Genomic DNA, 18969 nt, shown 5'->3' on the forward strand with positions numbered 1-18969 from the left:
CTCAGTGTGCTGTTGTGTAACAGGCCTGCCTGCTACACAGCTTGTGCAGAATAACACTTAAAAATAGCTGCGGCCAGCCAGGAGCAGTGCCTGGTGGGAGTACCGATGCTGCCTGTCCTAGGTGTGTTAGTTTGCTAGGACTGTCATAGCAAAGTATCATTGACTGGGTGGCTTAAACAACAGAAATTTACTGTCTTACGGTTTTGGAGGCTGGAGGTCCCATATCAAGGTTTTGGCAGGGTTGGTTTCTTCTGCGGCGTCTCTCCTTAGCTTGTAGATGGCTGCCACCTCTGTCTGTCTTTACATGATCTTCCCTCCATGCCTGTGTCTGTGTCTTAATCCCCTTTTGTTCTAAGGACACCAATCATATTGGACTAGGGCTCACCCCGAGGGCTGGTTTTACCTTAATTCCCTCTCTAAAGACCCTGTCTTCAAAACAGCGATATTCCTAACTTCAGGGGTTAAGACTTCAACAAATGAATTTTGGGGGGCATAGTTCAGCCTGTAACACTAAGGTTGTCCTGGTTCGCCAGAATTGGAAACTTCTCACATTAAAATAGCCACCAGTTTGGGAAGACATGGACCCAGCAAGATCTGCCATACTGTTTCACCACAGAGAAGATGCTAACAAATGTCAGTGCAGTGATAAGTGTGATCAGCGTAAAGCAACCTCTCAAATTTGGATGCCGTGTCAAAGGCTATGAGAATTAAATGGAATAGTGTCTTTGTTTGAATAAACCTCTAAACATCTGAATTTTCTTTTCTGTAGAACAAAGAAAACCATGGGCTGGTGGAGAAGCTGACCAGCCTGGCTGCTCTTCGAGCCGGGGATGTGGAAAAGATTCAGAAGCTGGAAGCAGAGCTAGAAAGAGCAGCCGCCCACAGGCGAAATTATGAGGAGAAGGGGAAGAGATACAGGGATGCTGTGGAAGAGGTCAGCTGCGGGCGTGTGAGACGGGATGGAAACACGTGGACTCTCTGTGGAGAAGATGAGCGCTGCAGGCTTTTCCTATGAAGTGGATTTCTGCAGAGCAAATCAGATTTTGCTATCAGCTTCCATTACCAAAGGGAGCCTACCTTTTAGGAAGAGCGATATCAGAGGATTAGAGTCTAGGGGAAGGGAGGAGGTTAATAAAGAGAGAAATGCAACATAGGTTTTCTCTTTCGAGTTTTGCAAAGTGATGATAGGCCCAAAGAGCCCTGGCTGACTGCTTCCCTTTCTTCCAGGATGACCTCGGTCTCCTCTCACTTGTCCTTAAGGTCTGTGCCCTGGAAACATCTTCCCCTGAACAGCGATGCGAAGCTAGGGTAGGGTTTTCATCTCTGGTGTAGTGAAAACAGCAGTCAGCATAAAAACCAGATGCCCTAGATTCAAATCTTGCCTTTGTCTGGCTGGGCAGCCTTGGCTAAAGTCCCTTACCCTCTCTGAATTTTAGTTTCCTCATATAAAAAAATGAGAATAACAAAAAAGGACTGATAGAATTGTTGTGGGAATAAAATCATCAGATGAAATACTTTAGCCAAATGCCTACCATAATGAATTTTAGTTTCCTCCTGTATAAAATGAGAATAACAAAAAGAGATTGACAGAATTTTGTGAGAATAAAATGGTCAGATGAAATAAGTTAGCCAAATGCCTGTGGTGAGTCCCTGCAAAAGTGTGAGCCAGTGTCTTCTAAGAAGGTGATCTTTATTACCATCCACTCTGCCGCATTTTGGGTTTTTGTTTTTTTTTTTTTTTAGACGGAGTCTCGCTGTCACCCAGGCTGGAGTGCAGTGTAGTGGCACGATTGCAGCCCACTGCAACCTCTGCCTCCCGAGGTCAAGCAATTCTCCTTCCTCAGCCTCCCAAGGAGTAGCTGGGATTACAGGTACACACCACAACACCCGGCTAATTTTTTGTATTTTTAATAGAGGTGGGGTTTCACCATGTTGGCCAGGCTGGTCTCGAACTCCTGACCTCCAGTGATCCACCCCCGCTTGACCTCCCAAAGTGCAGGGATTACAGGCGTGAGCCACTGCACCCGGCCTCTGCTGCATTTTCAAAGTCCTAGCACCCAGGGTTGGTGGATTGGAGTCCCAGAAGACATCCCTTTGCCCTCCCCATGCCCCGGTGCTGGGTGCACCAACACTGCTGCCGTGGGCATCGCCAGCTGCCAGTCACCATCAGTCAGCACCACGGGCCTGCTGCCAGCCCAGCAGACACTTTACCAGGAGAAGCCAAAATGATAGGAATTCTGCTGCGCTCACACATCCTTCCTGAGTCATAACAATTGCAAAGTGTGAATCCCTTTACGCCATCAACTGCGTAATCGTAGCCTATTCGATATATAAAGTCCCCTGGCTATTGAGAAGCTCGGCAAAAGGAAGAGGTATGTCCCTGACATTGAGGAGGTCTTGGATGTGTCCTTGCTCCTTGTTTCAGCCCTTGCTGGCCAGGTCGGGAATAGTGTCACCTTTGAAGTCACGTTGAGCCCTTGCATGTGAAACTAACGGCAGCGTCTTACAGTGGGCTGGTGCTAGCTGTTATCTATGGACAGGAGCTGAGAAAAAATAAACTAATTTAAGAATATACATCTTTTTGCCAAGAAAGGCAATGGTGACAGCTTGAAGTGAGGTTTTCAAAAAAGTTTGTTTTTTCCCCTTCCCTCTGCTAGAAGTTGGCAAAGCTTCAGAAGCATAATTCAGAACTGGAAACACAGAAAGACCAAATACAGCTGAAGCTTCAAGAGAAGACTGAAGAGTTGAAAGGTAAAGCTCGGGGGGGGCACAAATCCAGACATTCACTGATTTAGTCACTCAGTAAACGGTACTGGGGGTGACCAGTTTTAGAACCAGGGGTCTCTGGTGTACACTTAGTTTAGTGAGACAATTTTTGCTCACAAGGAATAGCCATATTTAAGTCGTGGTAACTTTGCCCTACAGATTCGTCTATTTTATTTCCGTCTTTTGCCAGACAGCACAGCAATTCCTCTCTGTGCCTCAGAACTTCCTGGGCCCTTTGCAAAGTGCAGAGGGTCGGACCATGAGCCCGGAGCTTTTGCATCGGGAAATGGGTGTGTGTGTGTCTGTGTGTGCGCATGGGTGTGTAGTGGTGTCAGAGGTGGTTCAGACGTCTAATTTTAGAAAACTTTCATGGTAATCCTGATGTGCAGTCAGAGTAATGCTGTGGTCATGTTTGGTGCTCACCAAAGATTTGCAGAAAAAATTCAGATCTGTCAGAGTTAATTAGCCTAAGTGATACCCATGTCCTCTGCTACTGTCCTGCCCAGAGTGAAGGGCAGACCCTGGAACCAGTAGGTATCACTTCCTTTAGGGGTGTGGAACAGCTATGCTTAGCCTAGCTCTATACATTTGAGCTTTTCAGCTCAAATTCAACTTGACAATACTTGCTTGCTGTATCCCAGAAAAGTCAACAGGCAACAAAGCCTGGCGGTCACTGACCACATAGTTTAAATCACCACTGTCAGTGATCTTGCCTAGGGATCTCTTCCTTGAGCTCCAACGTGGGGGCAGCAGGAGCACGAGGGTTCAGGCCTGGGGATTCTGCACACACCTCCGGCCCAGCAGATGGTGGATATGATGGGAGCCAGAGGAGTGCAGAGCGCTGGGAGTTCAGGGCAGAGAGTGGGAGGAGCGAATGTTAGTGAAGAGGGAGTAAACAACCTGACACCAGGGCACTGGGGCAGGAAAGGCTGTGCCCTCCTGTTCCAGGTAGTGTGTGCCCTCCACCCCGTCTCTGTAGGGCTGATGGTGTGGGCACCGGAGCCATGTGAATGTCAGAGATGAACAGGGGCATGTCAGAGGTCTGGGAGTAAACCTTGAACCTGAGTTAGGAAAGGGTTTCCCCACCTCCACCCTTTTTATTACAGCACACTCCTCTTGGGTGGTGGTTGTGGGTTTTTTCCCCCCTAATTTCAAGTAGAATTTCCCACAAGGGCATTTACATTCTTAGGAATATAACCTGAAAATTATGTTTCTGAGACCATGTCATGTTTGGGTGAGTAATTTTATATCCTCTTCCAAAAAGTCCATGAAAACTTTCAACGTAATATTTATAAACTGCTTATCCTGTGCGCCTCCCCCTTCCTGGCAAACAGTGTTTTGTGAACAGCACCAACCTTTACCTATGCTTGTGACCTAAGACCCAGGGATGCTCTCAAATGCTGTTTCCCCTTTTTGAGATTCTGACTTAACATGGACATAATCCCGTTCCCCTTGAGAAGTAAATCACATTCGAGCAGCTTCTGTAGCCCATCTGCAAATGGCCCAAGATGGTAAGCACTAGAGTTAAAGCCAGTGCTTTTGGTTAATTGAAAATTGAAGTTATATCAAACATGTTGGCTTCTAAATTAAAGTTTGAGCATTTCCCCCAGTATTTCCTGGCTGCCTCACAACGTTCTGAAGCAGTCATTTTGATTCAGAAACATTTGGCACTACGTTAGACAAACTATTAAACCGTTGGCTTAAAAAAAAAAAGTAATTTGGAGAATCGCTATCGAGACTGCACCCCGAGGACTCCTTCTGGGGCGGGGCTCAGAGGTGAGGTAGATCTCAAGGATGAGATGTCAGCTCAGTGCAAACAGGAGCATCGCCGTTTGAGGGGCTGCATTGCCTTTCTCCCATTTTGATGATCCCTGTGGCATACGGGTGTGTTGGGAATGTGGGGTTGTCACAGCCATGGAACGTCCTGCCCCTCGGTCTGCAGACTTTGTGTTTGCAACTCTTGTATTTCAGTGTTAACAGCTGCCTTTTTGTACTTCCTCTTTCCCAGACATTTAATTATTTTCTTGGTTATCACAGATGAGTGGTTCTCAGCTTTGCTGCCGCCTCACCCCCAGACATTTGGCAATGTCTGGAACCAATTTGGGTTGTCACAACTGGAGCAGAGGTGCTACTGGCTTCTAGAGGGTAGAAGCCAGGGATGGGCAGCCCCCTCTCCACAGCAAAGAATTATCCAGCCCATAGTAGCAATAATGCCAAGACTGAGAAACCTTGTCACAAATGGATCATTTTCTTCCCAAATGGTTTCTATTTATTTTTAATGATATTCATTGTCTCAAAGCCAATATATCTATTTTAATAAATAACAGACCAATAAAAGTACTATAAATGAAACTATTTATTGATAATTCCAACCTGACAAATTTGTGAGAATTATTATTTTGAAACCCCCTCATCTGTATTTCTTCTTTATAAAAAATGACCTATGCTCTCATTGTAAGTCCTGTTAATAATAAACATCACATGATTGTCCTGATAGTCTCACTTTCTGAAACATAACATGAAACAATCAAGGCATTGATTTGGCAGACATATCTCAGAAAGCATTCTCTTTTTACAGAAAAAATGGACAACCTCACCAAGCAGCTCTTTGATGATGTACAAAAGGAAGAACGGCAAAGAATGTATGGAATCTAGTTTGCCTTAAAGCTACTTTCTTTCTTCTCTCTGTGCTGTTTTATATTTTCCATCTCAGTTTGCATATAGGAGATCACAGATACAAGAAAGTGGGGTGTGACTATCTGTGATATGGGAGATCACAGATACAAGAAAGTGGGGTGTGCCTATTTTTAGGAAGTGAGATTAGAGATTTATGAGAGCTAAGTTCCACAATGTGTGCTATCAGATGCTGAACACATTCTAGAGTAGTCCATAAAGCTTCTGCTGGGTGGGTACACTGGATCACCAGGAACTAATTACTTTCTTTCTCTTTTTCTCTCTCTCTCTCTTTCCTTCCTTCCTTCCTTCCTTCCTCCCTCCCTCCCTCCCATCCTCCCTCCCTTTCTCTCTTTCTTTCTTTCTTTCCCTCCCTTCCTTCCTTCCTTTCCTTCCTTCCTTCCTCTCCTTCCTCTCCTCCTTTTCTTTTTCTCTTTCTTTCTTTCTTTTTTTTTTGAGACGGAGTCTTGCTCTGTCACCCAGGCTGGAGTGCAGTGGCCGGATCTCAGCTCACTGCAAGCTCTGCCTCCTGGGTTTACGGCATTCTCCTGCCTCGGCCTCCCGAGTAGCTGGGACTACAGGCGCCCGCCACCTCGCCCGGCTAGTTTTTTTGTATTTTTTAGTAGAGACGGGGTTTCACCGTGTTCGCCAGGATGGTCTCGATCTCCTGATCTCGTGATCCGCCTGTCTCGGCCTCCCAAAGTGCTGGGATTACAGGCTTGAGCCACCGTGCCTGGCCTCTTTCTTCCTTTTTTTTACTTTATTGCTAAGACAGTGCAAAATTCAGAGACTACCACCACCTTCAACTTCCACCAAATCCAAGCATTAAGATTCTTGCCTAGGAAATAAACCTCCCTCCCTTCCTTCCCCACCTATTGTACTTGTTAGTTTGTCTTTTATCCCAAGAGATAAGGTAAATAACGCACCTCACAGAAATTAAGGCAGGTGCCTGACCTTGTACTGTACCAGCCCACCTTTCCTATCTCAATAGCAAACCCTTTGCTAACCTCCAAGGACTCCAATCTGGGCTTCCCTTCTCTTAAGTAGTCAAAGGTTTTTAGATCTCAAAGTTGGGGTGCATGGCAGGGTGCTGGAAAGAGATAGAACATTCTTGGCACATCTCTTTTGGGGTCTAGAAAGCTCAGGTCTGCCTGTGGTGGTAGGATACAAAACTTTCCCAAGCGGTGAGCAGGACAGCCTGGGTCTGGGTGAGGAAATAGGATTCTAAAGAGAGGAGGGAATATCCCAGAATTGCTCCAGGAGTTAACAGATATATGAAGTGTTTCATGATCCTCCATCAGTTTTTAAATATGTCTAATTAACTCATTTACCTAGAAAAATATAATTGTCGATGAGTGTTTCATGTGAGGAGAAGAGCTCGGCTCTTGGCATCTGTCCACGTGCAGGGACCACTTGGGAGTGATCATTTCAAGCTGGGGGTTTGGAGAGCCAGGCTGAGGCCGGGTCATTGTGGGCTGTTTGCAGTCCTAACTGGGTCAGGGCAAGGCAGGCCAGTGAAGGGAGTAAAACTCTTCACCGTCTCTAGGCCCGTGTTCTGCCTCCTCGTTAGCACTCGTCTGTAGCTTGGTTTAGCCCTTGGTCAGCCAAGTGGGGAATTCCTGGCCCCTGTCACAATTCTCAGGAGGCTCCAAGAGGCCTGCAGTCTGTGGGCACCCTCCTGACCAGCTCCGTCTGTGGGTCTAAGATTCTTTTCACATAAGACTTCTGGGCCAGGTGTAGTGGCTCATGCCTGTAATCCCAGCACTTTGGGAGGCCGAGGCGGACAGATCACCTGAGGTCAGGAGTTTGAGACCAGCCTGGCCAATGTGGTGAAACCCCATCTCTACTAAAAATACAAAAATTAGCCAGGCGTGGTGGCAGATGCCTGTAATCCCAGCTACACGGGAGGCTGAGGCAGGAGAATTGCTTGAACCCGGGAGGCGGAGGTTGCAGTGAGCTGAGATCGCGCCACTGTACTCCAACCTGGGTGACAGAATGAGACCTTGTCTCCAAAAAAAAAAAAAAAAAAGGAAGACTTCTGGTTGCAGTTTTCTTTTTCAAAGGCATTTTACTGGCCTCTTGGGAGCACTGCAGTTTTTTTAAAAACCTGGAAACAAAGTTTGTTAATATCTATAGAAAAAAGAGGCTATGTGCAGTGGCTCATGCCTCCCAGCACTTTGGGAGGCCAAGGCAGGCGCGGATCACCTGAGGTCAGGATTTTGAGACCAGCCTCGCCAACATGGCAAAACCCCGTCTCTACTAAAAATACAAACATTAGCTGGGTGTAGTGATGGGCACCTTATAATCCCAGCTACTCGGGAGGCTGAGGCAGGAGAATCACTCGAACCTGGGGGGCGGAGGTTGCAGTGAGCTGAGATTGCGCCACTTCACTCCAGCCTGGGTAAGAGAAAACTCCGTCTCAAAAGTAAATAAATAAATAAATAAAATCTATAAAAAAGAAATCAAACAAATTTATTGGGAATGTGGCTCTCTTTCTCAGAGTTTTTCCCTTTGTGCTATAAAAGCGAGTTATAAAAGGAACTGAGATGACAGCTCAGCAAGTAGAATGATTTAATAAACTCATAGAGCTTCTGGCACCGCTTCAGGGCCCCTGTGGGCTGTGTTGGTTATGTATCTCTTTTCAATTATTTTCTTAGTTAATCATCAAATTTTTAATTGAGCAACCTTCTAGAGCAGTTGGATTTACATGCACTTTTGGGCACCTGGATTAGCTGCCGTTTATTCCAGAATTTTTGAAGGGCTAGACCCCTGGACATATCAGATAGCTCTATTGTTTAGGATCAAACAAACTCCCAGCAGGATCCTTGGAACGAGGAAGGAGCCAGGACTTGGCAGAGCACGCCAAGATATTCTCTGAGGGAAAATGGCCCTTCCAGGGGACTGCATGGAACCCCGGGGGATTGGGAATACAGTGTCCCAACAACCAGTGTGTATTTTAAGTTCAGGCTCCCTATCCAGTGTCCCCGGTGCGTGATCATTGTAAAGCTACACCTTTCAGATCAGGAGGTGTAAGAAGTTGCCTTTAACCTAAGAGAAGAGGAAACAGTTTACTAAAAATAAGGCCATTATCTGCTGGAACTGTCACAGTAGGTCCTAATTAACTTGTTTCCTCTTGTTGTTTTCAAAACAATGTATTCTAATTCAAAGTAAAGACTGTAGAGACAATTCTAAATTATTTTCTTCTTTTTTTGAGGGAGTGGGGGGAGTTGTGGGGAGGGTCTCGCTCTGTCACCCAGGTTGAAGTGCAGTGGCATGATCTCAGCTCACTGCAGCCTGGACCTCCTGGGCTCAAGCGATTCACCCACCTCAGCCTCCTGGGTAGCTGGGACTACAGGCGTGCGCCACCACACCTGGCTAATTTTTGTATTTTTAGTGGAGACGAGGGGGTCTCTCTTGTTGCCCAGGCTGGTCTCGAACTCCTGGGCTCAAGGGATCCGCCTGCCTTGGCCTCCCAAAGTGCTGGGATTACAGGTTTGAGCCACCACACTCAGCTCTAAATTATTTTCTTCTTTTGCTGCCTAGGCTTCTTGAAAAAAGTTTTGAACTGAAAACACAAGACTATGAGAAGCAGATTCAGTCTTTGAAAGAAGAAATTAAAGCTCTCAAGGATGAGAAGACGCAACTCCAACAGCTGGTAGAGGAGGAGCACGTCACTTCTGATGGCTTGAAGGCAGAAGTGGCCCGCCTGAGCAAGCAGGCCAAGGTAGAGCTGCTCTCACGTTCAGCCCTGCCCTCTGGTTAAGTCATTTGATTGCAATTCCAAGTTCCCACAGATTAGACAGCTAAAAGCATCTGTGTAAAGGCCACAGGCAAATAGAGCCTGATTCCTTCAGTCCTTCCAACTGTGAACCTCCAGGCTGCCTTTGATTTAGCAATCATTGTATTCCATATTTTAAAAGTCAACTTTCTAACTTTTTTGAAATTACATTTATGTAAAGTTATTTAAATATGTTGATGTAGAGAATACTTCCAAATTAGACTGTAAATTGAGGTGAATCCTTATTATATAATCCATCACTATAAATCTATAAACATCTGCATTAAAGTTAAGTTACCTTATTATCAAAATACTTCATTTAAACCGTTACTAGAAAATTTACAAAAACAATTATCCAATGCAGAGTGTGGTGAATGTAGTTAATAAGAGCATATTGTACATTCAAAATTGCTATGAATAAATCTTAAATGTTCTCACCACAAAAAATGACAAGTATTTGAGGTGATAACATCTTAATCAGCTGAATTATTCCACATTATATTCATAAATTATAACATCAATAAAGCTATAAATTGTCAATGGTAGAAATTTTAAAGTAAATTTTTATAAACCTGAGAGGGAAAAATCACATAGAATTTTTAAAACTGCATAATCATACATAAAAATATTGTTACCTGTATTTATCATTAAAAATATATAAATATTCCTGGGCAATTTAATAAAAAGCTCTTGAGAAAAATGAATGAATAGATGAAGTAATGATCCATGCTTGGACAATCAAGGCTTAAGTGAATTGTTTCCCTACCAGAAAACTTAAACCTGAGTGTACCTGTGTTCTTAAATGTAAGACATTTCATCATTAAGTTGGAAAGCTTTTAAGCTTCTACTAAATATGTGAAATACATATTATCAGAGCAGGATTATGCAAATATTCTTTGTAATTGTCATGAACTAGCCATGTGTGGTTTAGAAGAGCTTTTGGGATTGCATCCGGGTGGACACTGAATTCCATAGCTGAAGTATGTGTCTTCTTTGGGCCCCGTCCCCTATTGTTTAAAAGTAGGAGGTCAGACCACATGATCAGGAAGGGTCACTTTCATTCCTGTGACTGCTTCACTCTTAGCAGCCACATGAGCCTGATGTCAGTCTGTGGGAGTCCTGTCATCTGGCTGAAGTCTGAGGTCTGTATCTTAAATGTAGGAAATTGTGAGACTGCGCTTGCAGAGAGGTACCAGTAGGTGTCACTCACTTTCTCTTTGGTAGCTAAGACTGGGTAACTCTCCAGTGTGATCTCTTAAGATTACTCTGGGCTGGGCGTGGTGGCTCACGCCTGTAATCCCAGCACTTTGGGAGGCCAAGGCGGGCAGATCACGAGGTAAGGAGATGGAGACCATCCTGGCCAACACGGTGAAACCCCGTCTCTACTAGAAATACAAAAAAAAAAAAAAAAATTAGCCAGGCAAGGTGGCACGTGCCTGTAGTCCCAGATACTCGGGAGGCTGAAGCAGGAGAATTGCTTGAACCTGGAAGGTAGAGGTTACAGTGAGCTGAGATCACACCATTGGACTCCAGCCTGGGTGACAGAGCAAGACTCCGTCTCAAAAAAAAAAAATTACTCTGGGTTTTTGATTTTTGTTTTTTGGGGTTTTTTTGAGACAGAGTTTTGCTCTTGTCACCCAGGCTGGAGTGCAATGGCAGCATCTTGGCTCACTGCAACCCCACCTCCCAGGTTCAAGCAATTCTCGTGCCTCAGCCTCCCAAGTAGCTGGGATTACAGGCATCTGCCACCACGCCCGGCTAATTTTTGTATTTTTAGTAGAGACAGGGTTTTACCTTGTTGGTCGGGCTGGTCTCAAACTCCTGACCTCAGGTGATCCACCCGTCTCAGCCTCCCAAAGTGCTGGGATTACAGGTGTGAGCCACTGCGCCCGGCCCAGGGAAGTTAATTCTACTGATACAACCCAGTAGGTCTGGCATGTTGAGTAGTTAAGCATGCCTCAAGGCCAAGCTGTGTGGGCAGTGATGGTTTAACAAGATCTTAGCTAAGAAAGAAACTGCAGTGAGGATGTCTTGTGTAGACAGGCGACGCCGTAATTGTGTTCCCTTTGTCTCATATAAAGCATAATTGCTGTTTTTTTCTTTACCTGATTCTGTCGTTGCTGTGATTCAGACAATCTCTGAGTTCGAAAAAGAGATACAGCTACTTCAGGCACAGAAGATAGATGTGGAGAAACATGTGCAGTCACAAAAACGGGAAATGAGAGGTAATAAAAATATGAGTCTCTTAGTCCATGGGTGTAGACTGAATTTATCATAGCTGTGTCACTGCTAAGGAAACGTATCCTTTGGTATGAATTTGGTTGGACATATGGTAGATTGCTTAGTTGGTAGGCTGAATAGCTAGTTGGTTGAATACCTAGAAGATTCGTTAGTTGGTTGATTGGATAGCTGGTGAGTTATTTAGCTGGAGACTGTGAAGCTAGAAAACTGGGCCCTGGAAAGGGAATGGGAAAAGATAAATCATCCACAAATGTAATGTATACAACTCTGCCTTTTCCTTTCAGAAAAGATGTCAGAGATCACCAAACAACTTCTCGAAAGCTATGACATTGAAGATGTAAGAAGCAGGTAATCATTTTTGCATTATCAAACATTTTAAGACATGTAAAACGTGAGAGAGATGATAGATTTTATCTTCCTTATTTTGCAGGCTCTCTATGGAAGATTTAGAACATTTAAATGAGGATGGAGAACTTTGGTTTGCTTATGAAGGACTGAAGAAAGCAACACGGTTAGAAATTCTCCTCAGGGTTCTTCTTTATTTTTCAGAGATAATAAATAGACGATTGGAAAGTCCAAAGTGTACCTTACATAGATTGATACACAAATTCCTTATAGTAGAATGACCAAATAACCACTAGAAATATTTCTCTGAGAAGTAAGTAATTAGCTTATTCATGAAGAGCAATCTTTTCATGGGATAAAATGCCTAGTAAAAAACCCCATAACCCATACAGTGAAAACTGATTATCAAATAAGTTAGTTAGTGTTGCCAAAGAGATGTAGATACGTTTAAATTTAAGTCATGTGTTGCATGTATTTAAATTAATAAATTTTATTTTTTACAGCAGTTTTAGGTTCACATCAGTTGAGCAGAAATACAGAGAGTTCCCATATACCCATCACCACACGCACACAACCTCCTCCACGATCAGCTTCCCAAACCGCAGTGGTGTGTTTACTATGACTGATGAACCAACACTGACACGCCACTGTCACCCAAAGTCTATGGTTTACATTAGAGTTCACTCTTGGTATACATTCTGTAGGTTTTGACAAATGTATAATGATTCGTATCCACAACTGTAGTATCATACAGAACATGTTTCCGTTTTGTTTTTGAGGTGGAGTCTCACCTGTTGCCCAGGCTGGAGGCAGTGGCAAGTGATCTCGCCCCCTCACTCAAGCACCTCCACCTCCCCGGGTTTCCAAGCTTTATTTTCGTGCTCTCTAGCCTCCTGAGTAGCTGGAACCAGGCATGCCAACACCCGCTAATTTTTGTATTTTTTGAGGCAGAGTCTCTGTCGCTTCAGGTTGGAGGCAGTGGCTTGGATCTCCGCCACTGCAAGCCCGGCCCCGGTTCCTGCCATTCTCCTGCCTCAGCCTCCCGGTAGTTGGGATTACAGAGCCGGGCCACTCACGTCTGCTAATTTTTTTTTGTATTTTTTTAGTAGAGACGTGGGGTTTCACTAGTTAGCTATGATGGCCCCTGACTGACTCCGTGATCCGCCTGCCTCGGCCTCCCAAAGTGCTGGCATTACAGGTTTGTTTCTCACCACTACCGCCTAATTTTTGTATTTTTAGTAGAGACGGGGTTTCTTACTCATGCTGTCTAGGCTGGTCTCAAAACTCCTGACCTCGCGATCCACCCACCTCGGCCTCCCAAAGTGTTGGGATTACAGGCGGAGCCAGTGCGTCCGGCCAAAATTTTTTAACTATTAAGAGTGTAAAAATACAATAACCTCTAAAATTTTCTTCATTGTTAACTACATGTTAACCCCCACATAATGCTTCCTAACTAGCTAGAAGATTTTATAATTAGGCATTCCTGATTCTGTAGCCTGTAACTGTGAGTGCATAAGTAAACTTGATGTACTTTGTGCACGGCTCTCGTGGGTCTTCATAACTGCCTCCCAGCCGTCCGTACAGCAGAATAAAGGCCATGCAGTTTATTTCCTGACCCTTCCTTTAATAGTGTTTTGGAGAGCCATTTCCAGTCTCAGAAGGAGTGCTACGAAAAGGAGATTGAAGCTTTGAATTTCAAAGTGGTGCATCTAAGTCAAGAAATCAACCACCTGCAGAAGTTATTCAGAGAAGAAAATGACATCAATGAAAGCATCCGTCTTGAAGTGACCAGGCTAACATCAGAGAATATGGTATGGTCTCAGCCAGGGGCCCCAGTCGTGGCCATCATACTAGAGATGTTCTTTGTCAATGGAGTCAAATTCAGTTTCTTGGCAGTAAAAGAGTGGATATAAATTACTTTTTCCAGAAGTGAAATAACTCAGTCTGGTGATTAAACTATAAAATGACTGCAGACCAGAGAGCACTCTGATACAAGAGTGTGTGTGTTCACCACAGGATGGGTGCAGGTGCTGTGATTGTGTGTGTGTGCGTAAGTGTGTATGTTTTAAAGTCTGTATTTAAATCCAGCCTTAACCCCTTGGAAAGTGACCACAAAATTGAAGGGTAGCTCTTGAAACAGGAGTGTGTCAGAAGGCCAGTCCTGCTCATGCTTCAAATCTCATTTTTTTTTTTTTTTTTTTGAGACAGAGTCTCACTCTGTCACCCAGGCTGGAGTGCAGTGGTGCAATTGCAGCTCACTGCAACCTCCACCTCCCGGGTTCAAGCAATTCTCCTACCTCAGCCTCCCAAGTAGCTGGGATTACAGGCACCCACTACCACGCCCAGCTAATTTTGCATTTTTAGTAGAGACAGGGTTTCACTATGTGGGCAAGGCTAGTCTTGAACTCCTGACCTCGTGATCCGCCCACCTCGGCCTCCCAAAGTGGCATAAACCACCGTGCCTGGCCTTCAAATCTCACCTTTTCAAGGGCTTCCTCTTCCATGACATGCATTCCTAACCACTGCATTTGTCTCATTCTTTCTTCCAACTCATGCCTACTGGCCTGAAGAAATGCTTTAGGAATCTCCTCACTCAAAAAGCCATCTCTGTCTTAACCCCACACTCCTGTGGCCATCACCCATTTCTTTGGTGAGTTAGTCAGACTTACGAAGACCCTCTAGGCATACTCCCTTCACACACCTCCCATTCACTGCCCACCACCCCATTCTGTCGTGTGCCCCCACCACTGGCTGACTCTGCCTGCACAGAGCTGAGCACTAAGAGTTCCTTTGCACCCTCATCTTACTGTGTCTCAGCAGCCCCCGGCGATGCTAATCTTGCCCTCTCCGCCTTGTTCTCTTGGCTTCCAGGATGCCCAGCTCTCCCAGCATTCTTGTCCTACCTCACTGGCTGCTGCTCCCCTACTTCCTTACTACCCTCTCCTCTCCCTAAACTGGGAGTGTTAGGAAATCCCGGGGCTGTAGCAGCAGTTGAGGACCAGGGGTGGACACAGGGAACAGTAGTGGGGGACCTTTACACCTTTGTTTTTTCCTTGGATGAAATTTCAATGAGGAATTTGCAATGAGACACAATTGCACAGTCAAACAAGTACAGATGCTCCTCAGCTTACCATGGGGCTATGTCCCAATAAACCCATCGTTTGTTGGAAGTATTGTATTGTAAGTTGAGAATGCATATAATACACCTAACCTACCAGGCATCGTAGCTTAGCCCAGCCTGCTTTAAACGTGCTCGGAATGCTTACATTCGCTTGCGCTTGGGCAAAATCATCTAACACAAAGCCTATTTTTATAATAAAGTGTTGAATATCTCATGTAATTTATCAAATACTATACTGTGAAAGTGAAACACAGAATGGTTGAATGGCTGCTTGAAGTATGGTTTCTACTAAATGCGTATCACTTTCACACCATCACAAACTCAAAAAATAGTAAGTTGAGCCATCGTAAATCAGTGGCTGTCTGTATTCTTCATTTAGACTTCGGAGGCCTGGATCTCAGCCACTCAGTTTTAAAATGAGCATGTTTATAAACTTGGGGAAGGAAAAAAAAAAACAACCCTGTTTAACCTAACTGCAGGTAGAGGCAATAGACGTGTAAGGAAATATACAGATAGGGACAAAGGATTGAGAAACTTACTGGGTGATTTCAGACCTCTACTAACAGAGCAGTGCGTGTCCTGGAATTCAAAAGTTGCAGTGGGACCCTTTGAGATGGCTTTCCCTGTTCCTAGATGAGGAGATGATGGCTCTGGGCTTGGACCAAAGAGGCTGGCTGCCATTTCTTCACCCAATTCCTCCCTCAACTCAACATAGGATTTCTATACATGTACACATCCTTCTCTTGCTATCGTAGCTGTATGAGAACTGCTTCCTCTGAGCACACTGGTGTTTCCCGAGACTATATAGATTTTGAGGTTAAAAAAAAAAAGAATGTTAATCCAGTCTAATGTCGTGGCCAGCTCTTTTACACAATTATATGTTCCGCAGGCTGAATGCCAAGACAGTTTAGTTTGCTTCTGATATTTTAAAGTTCATAGATCAAAGTATTTTATATTCTGATATTTCTAATTCTTCTCTAAAGATGATCCCAGACTTTAAACAGCAAATTTCAGAATTGGAGAAGCAGAAGCAAGATCTTGAAATCCGCCTGAATGAACAAACTGAGAAAATGAAAGGTAACTGAAACCATCATGAACCTGCTTGTAGAAGATGGTTTCCCGTACCCAGGAAGTGACACTGAAATGTCCTCGTACTCGGGGGTTTTAAACTCTGGTTCTCCAGGGGGCTGGGCAGGTAACAAATGTGAGAAGGGGGCTAGTTGAAACATATGGGAAGGTATGTAGGACATTTAAAGGAGGTGCAGGCTGAGTGCAGTGGCTCACACCTGTAATCCCAGCACTTTGGGAAGCAGAGACGGGTGGATCATTTAAAGCCAGGAGTTCGAGTTTGAGACCAGTCTGCCAGTCTGGGCAATATGATGAAACCTCATCTCTACAAACTTTTTTTTTTTCTTTTTGAGACTGAGTTTCACTCTTGTCGCCCAGGCTAGAGTGCAATGGTGCGATCTCTGCTTACTGGAGCCTCCGCCTCCCAGGATCAAGCGATTCTCCTGCCTCAGCTTCCTGAGTATATGGGATTACAGGCACCCACCACCACACCCAGCTAATTTTTTTTTTTTTTTTTTTTTGTATTTTTAGCAGAGATGGGGTTTCGCCGTTGGCCGGGTTGGTCTTGAGCTCCTGGCTTCAGGTGATCCACCTACCTTGGCCTCCCAAAGTGCTGGGATTATAGCCAAGAGCTACTGAACCCAGCCCAAAAAATTTTAAAACATAAGTCAGGCATGGCAGTATGTTCCTGTAGTCCCAGCTGTGTGGGAGACTGAAGTGCAAGGACCACTTGAGCCCGGGAGGTGATGGCTGAAGCGAGCCATGATTGCGCCACTGCACTCCAGCCTGGGTGACACAGTGAGATCCTGTCTCTGAAAAAAATACAGTAAAATAAAGAGGCTTCTGCCTCCAAGCTCCAGTGATTGTTGCCCAGTGGGAATATGAGCCCAGTATTGCTAGAGATTCCTATTTTTAAAGAAAACCCAGGAATCCAGATTTTTATGTGAAATATTATAATTTTTAAATGATGGTTTAAAAATGTTTAAACATTGTTCAGACCAAATAAAAGTTAATCTCTGCCTGGATACAGTTTAAGACAAGCTTGTTCAAGCCACAGCCCATGGGCCACATGCAGCGCAGGACAGCTTTCAAGGAGGCCCAACACAAATTCGTAAACTTTCTGAAAACGAGATTTTTTTTGCAATTTTTTTTTCAGCTCATCAGCTATTGTTACTGTTAGTGTATTTTATATGTGGCCCAAGACAATTCTTATTCCAATATGGGCCAGAGAAGCCAAAAGATTGGACACCCCTGGTTTAGGACTTTTAAAAATTGAAAATAATACCAAACCCAAATCAGAATGCAGTGATATGCCCCCCCACCCCCCACAAAGTATTGACAGTTCTTCTTATTATAGGAAAACTAGAAGAATTGTCTAATCAGTTAAATCGCAGTCAAGAGGAGGAAGGAACACAAAGAAAGTAAGTGTAAATATGTGTGTACCTCAAGTTCATGCTCATGTAATGCTTTTCTGAAACTGTAGAATATACCAAGATGTGTTACTAATGCCAAAAAGCCAGATGGTAATTAATATATGTGATATATTGCCATTCCAATGGGAAGGAAAAAATATGTGTATGTACAGCACACTCAGCAGCAGCAGCAGCTGCAGCATCTCTGGGAGATGGTTAAGGAACAATACATTGGTTGCCTCCAGGCAGTTGCCTTCAGGCTTGGTGACTGATGCACAGAGGAGGGGAGGACCCGTACTTTTCACTGTATATGTACACTTTTGTACCCTTGAAATGCTATACCATGCATTTGAATAATCTGTTCAAACAACGGATAAGAGTCTGTGAGAGAGAACGGTTTCTATTAGCAGACTATTTAGGGTAAGAATTAAAAACCCATGTCGATGGAAAATCTTCATTGCTAATCCCCCCAAATTTCCATCCTGACCAACAAAGGGCCTCATGCCCTGGCAGAGCCTTGTGGGGAGAATGTTCTGTTTTTTTGCCAACTTGTTGAGACAGTTATTTTTCCAAAATAATAAATGGACACTTGACATCCCCAAGAGCATCTTTAGTCATGTGACTTTATCAGTAGGATGAGGACCCAAAGTAGTGGAAAAGGAGCAAGGCACCATTTTGGAACTCTTCTCATGGTCTCCCCTCCTCTCTTCTATCTGATCCCTGGCTTTGTGAGTGTCTGGTCCCCAGGCTGGTCACAAAGGGGATGACTGCTGAGCTGTCACAGGGTATGGTGGGCGTGGATGTCTCATGGGAACAGTGAGTGGGGCTGGGGTTGGGTGGAGAATGGAACCTCTTATTGGGTGAAGGAGACTAGAGCAGTCCATGGACAATTTTCTGTCCCAGCCAGTCCTGGTCTCTTTTCCTTCCCCCAGAAGGACGCCCCTATTCAAGTACTATTTGCTTTACACAGAAATTGGCCACGGTGTTCTCCCATCTTTGGAAATATCACCACTTGCTATGACAGTGAGTGACTTCTCCATGACGGTCATACTGATACTAGCCATTCCTCCCTCCCTTTCTCAGGGCCATGGAAGCCCAGAATGAAATACATACCAAAGAGAAGGAGAAGCTGATTGATAAGATTCAAGAAATGCAGGAGGCCAGTGACCACTTGAAGAAACAATTTGAAACTGAAAGTGAAGTCAAGAGTAACTTCTGGCAGGAAGCATCTCGGCTCACTTTGGAAAACAGGGTGAGAAGTCTTCTAACTTGGTGATAGAGACTGTCTGTGTGCAAATGATGCTGAAAGGGGGGACGTGCCGCCTAAAGCATATAATTAACATCTATAGACCAAAGGTCCTTCTATCAGAACCGTCTGTTTTCTTATCCCAAAAGACACGTGGTCTCTGAGGTTGGCTTTGGGAAGGCGTTGGGGACTTACAGGCCTCAGAGACTTACAGGCCAGCCTGGGGAGGGTGAAGGAGGAGAGACAGTGAGGTGCAGGCCGTGGTTCCCCAGCACTATCAGTGGACGGCACCATCCAGGATGGAGTCACCATGCTCTGG

The 18969-nt window shown here is 44.6% G+C and overlaps 1 protein-coding gene across 1 annotated transcript in view; it reads left to right on the forward strand.

Moving 5' to 3' along the window:
- The window catches only part of LOC116275835 (unconventional myosin-Vc-like), an 80513-nt gene that overhangs the window by 46435 nt on the left and 15109 nt on the right, over positions 1-18969 (forward strand). The window contains exons 21-31 of the mRNA XM_031668674.1: positions 770-934; positions 2658-2751; positions 5345-5408; positions 8983-9163; positions 11349-11442; positions 11743-11806; positions 11889-11969; positions 13434-13614; positions 15908-16001; positions 17350-17413; positions 18488-18656. Coding sequence (XP_031524534.1) covers positions 770-934; positions 2658-2751; positions 5345-5408; positions 8983-9163; positions 11349-11442; positions 11743-11806; positions 11889-11969; positions 13434-13614; positions 15908-16001; positions 17350-17413; positions 18488-18656 — 1251 coding nt within the window. The remainder of the gene's footprint in view (positions 1-769; positions 935-2657; positions 2752-5344; positions 5409-8982; positions 9164-11348; positions 11443-11742; positions 11807-11888; positions 11970-13433; positions 13615-15907; positions 16002-17349; positions 17414-18487; positions 18657-18969) is intronic.

Source organism: Papio anubis, chromosome 7, assembly GCF_008728515.1.
Source record: "Papio anubis isolate 15944 chromosome 7, Panubis1.0, whole genome shotgun sequence".
Lineage (NCBI taxonomy): Eukaryota > Metazoa > Chordata > Mammalia > Primates > Cercopithecidae > Papio > Papio anubis.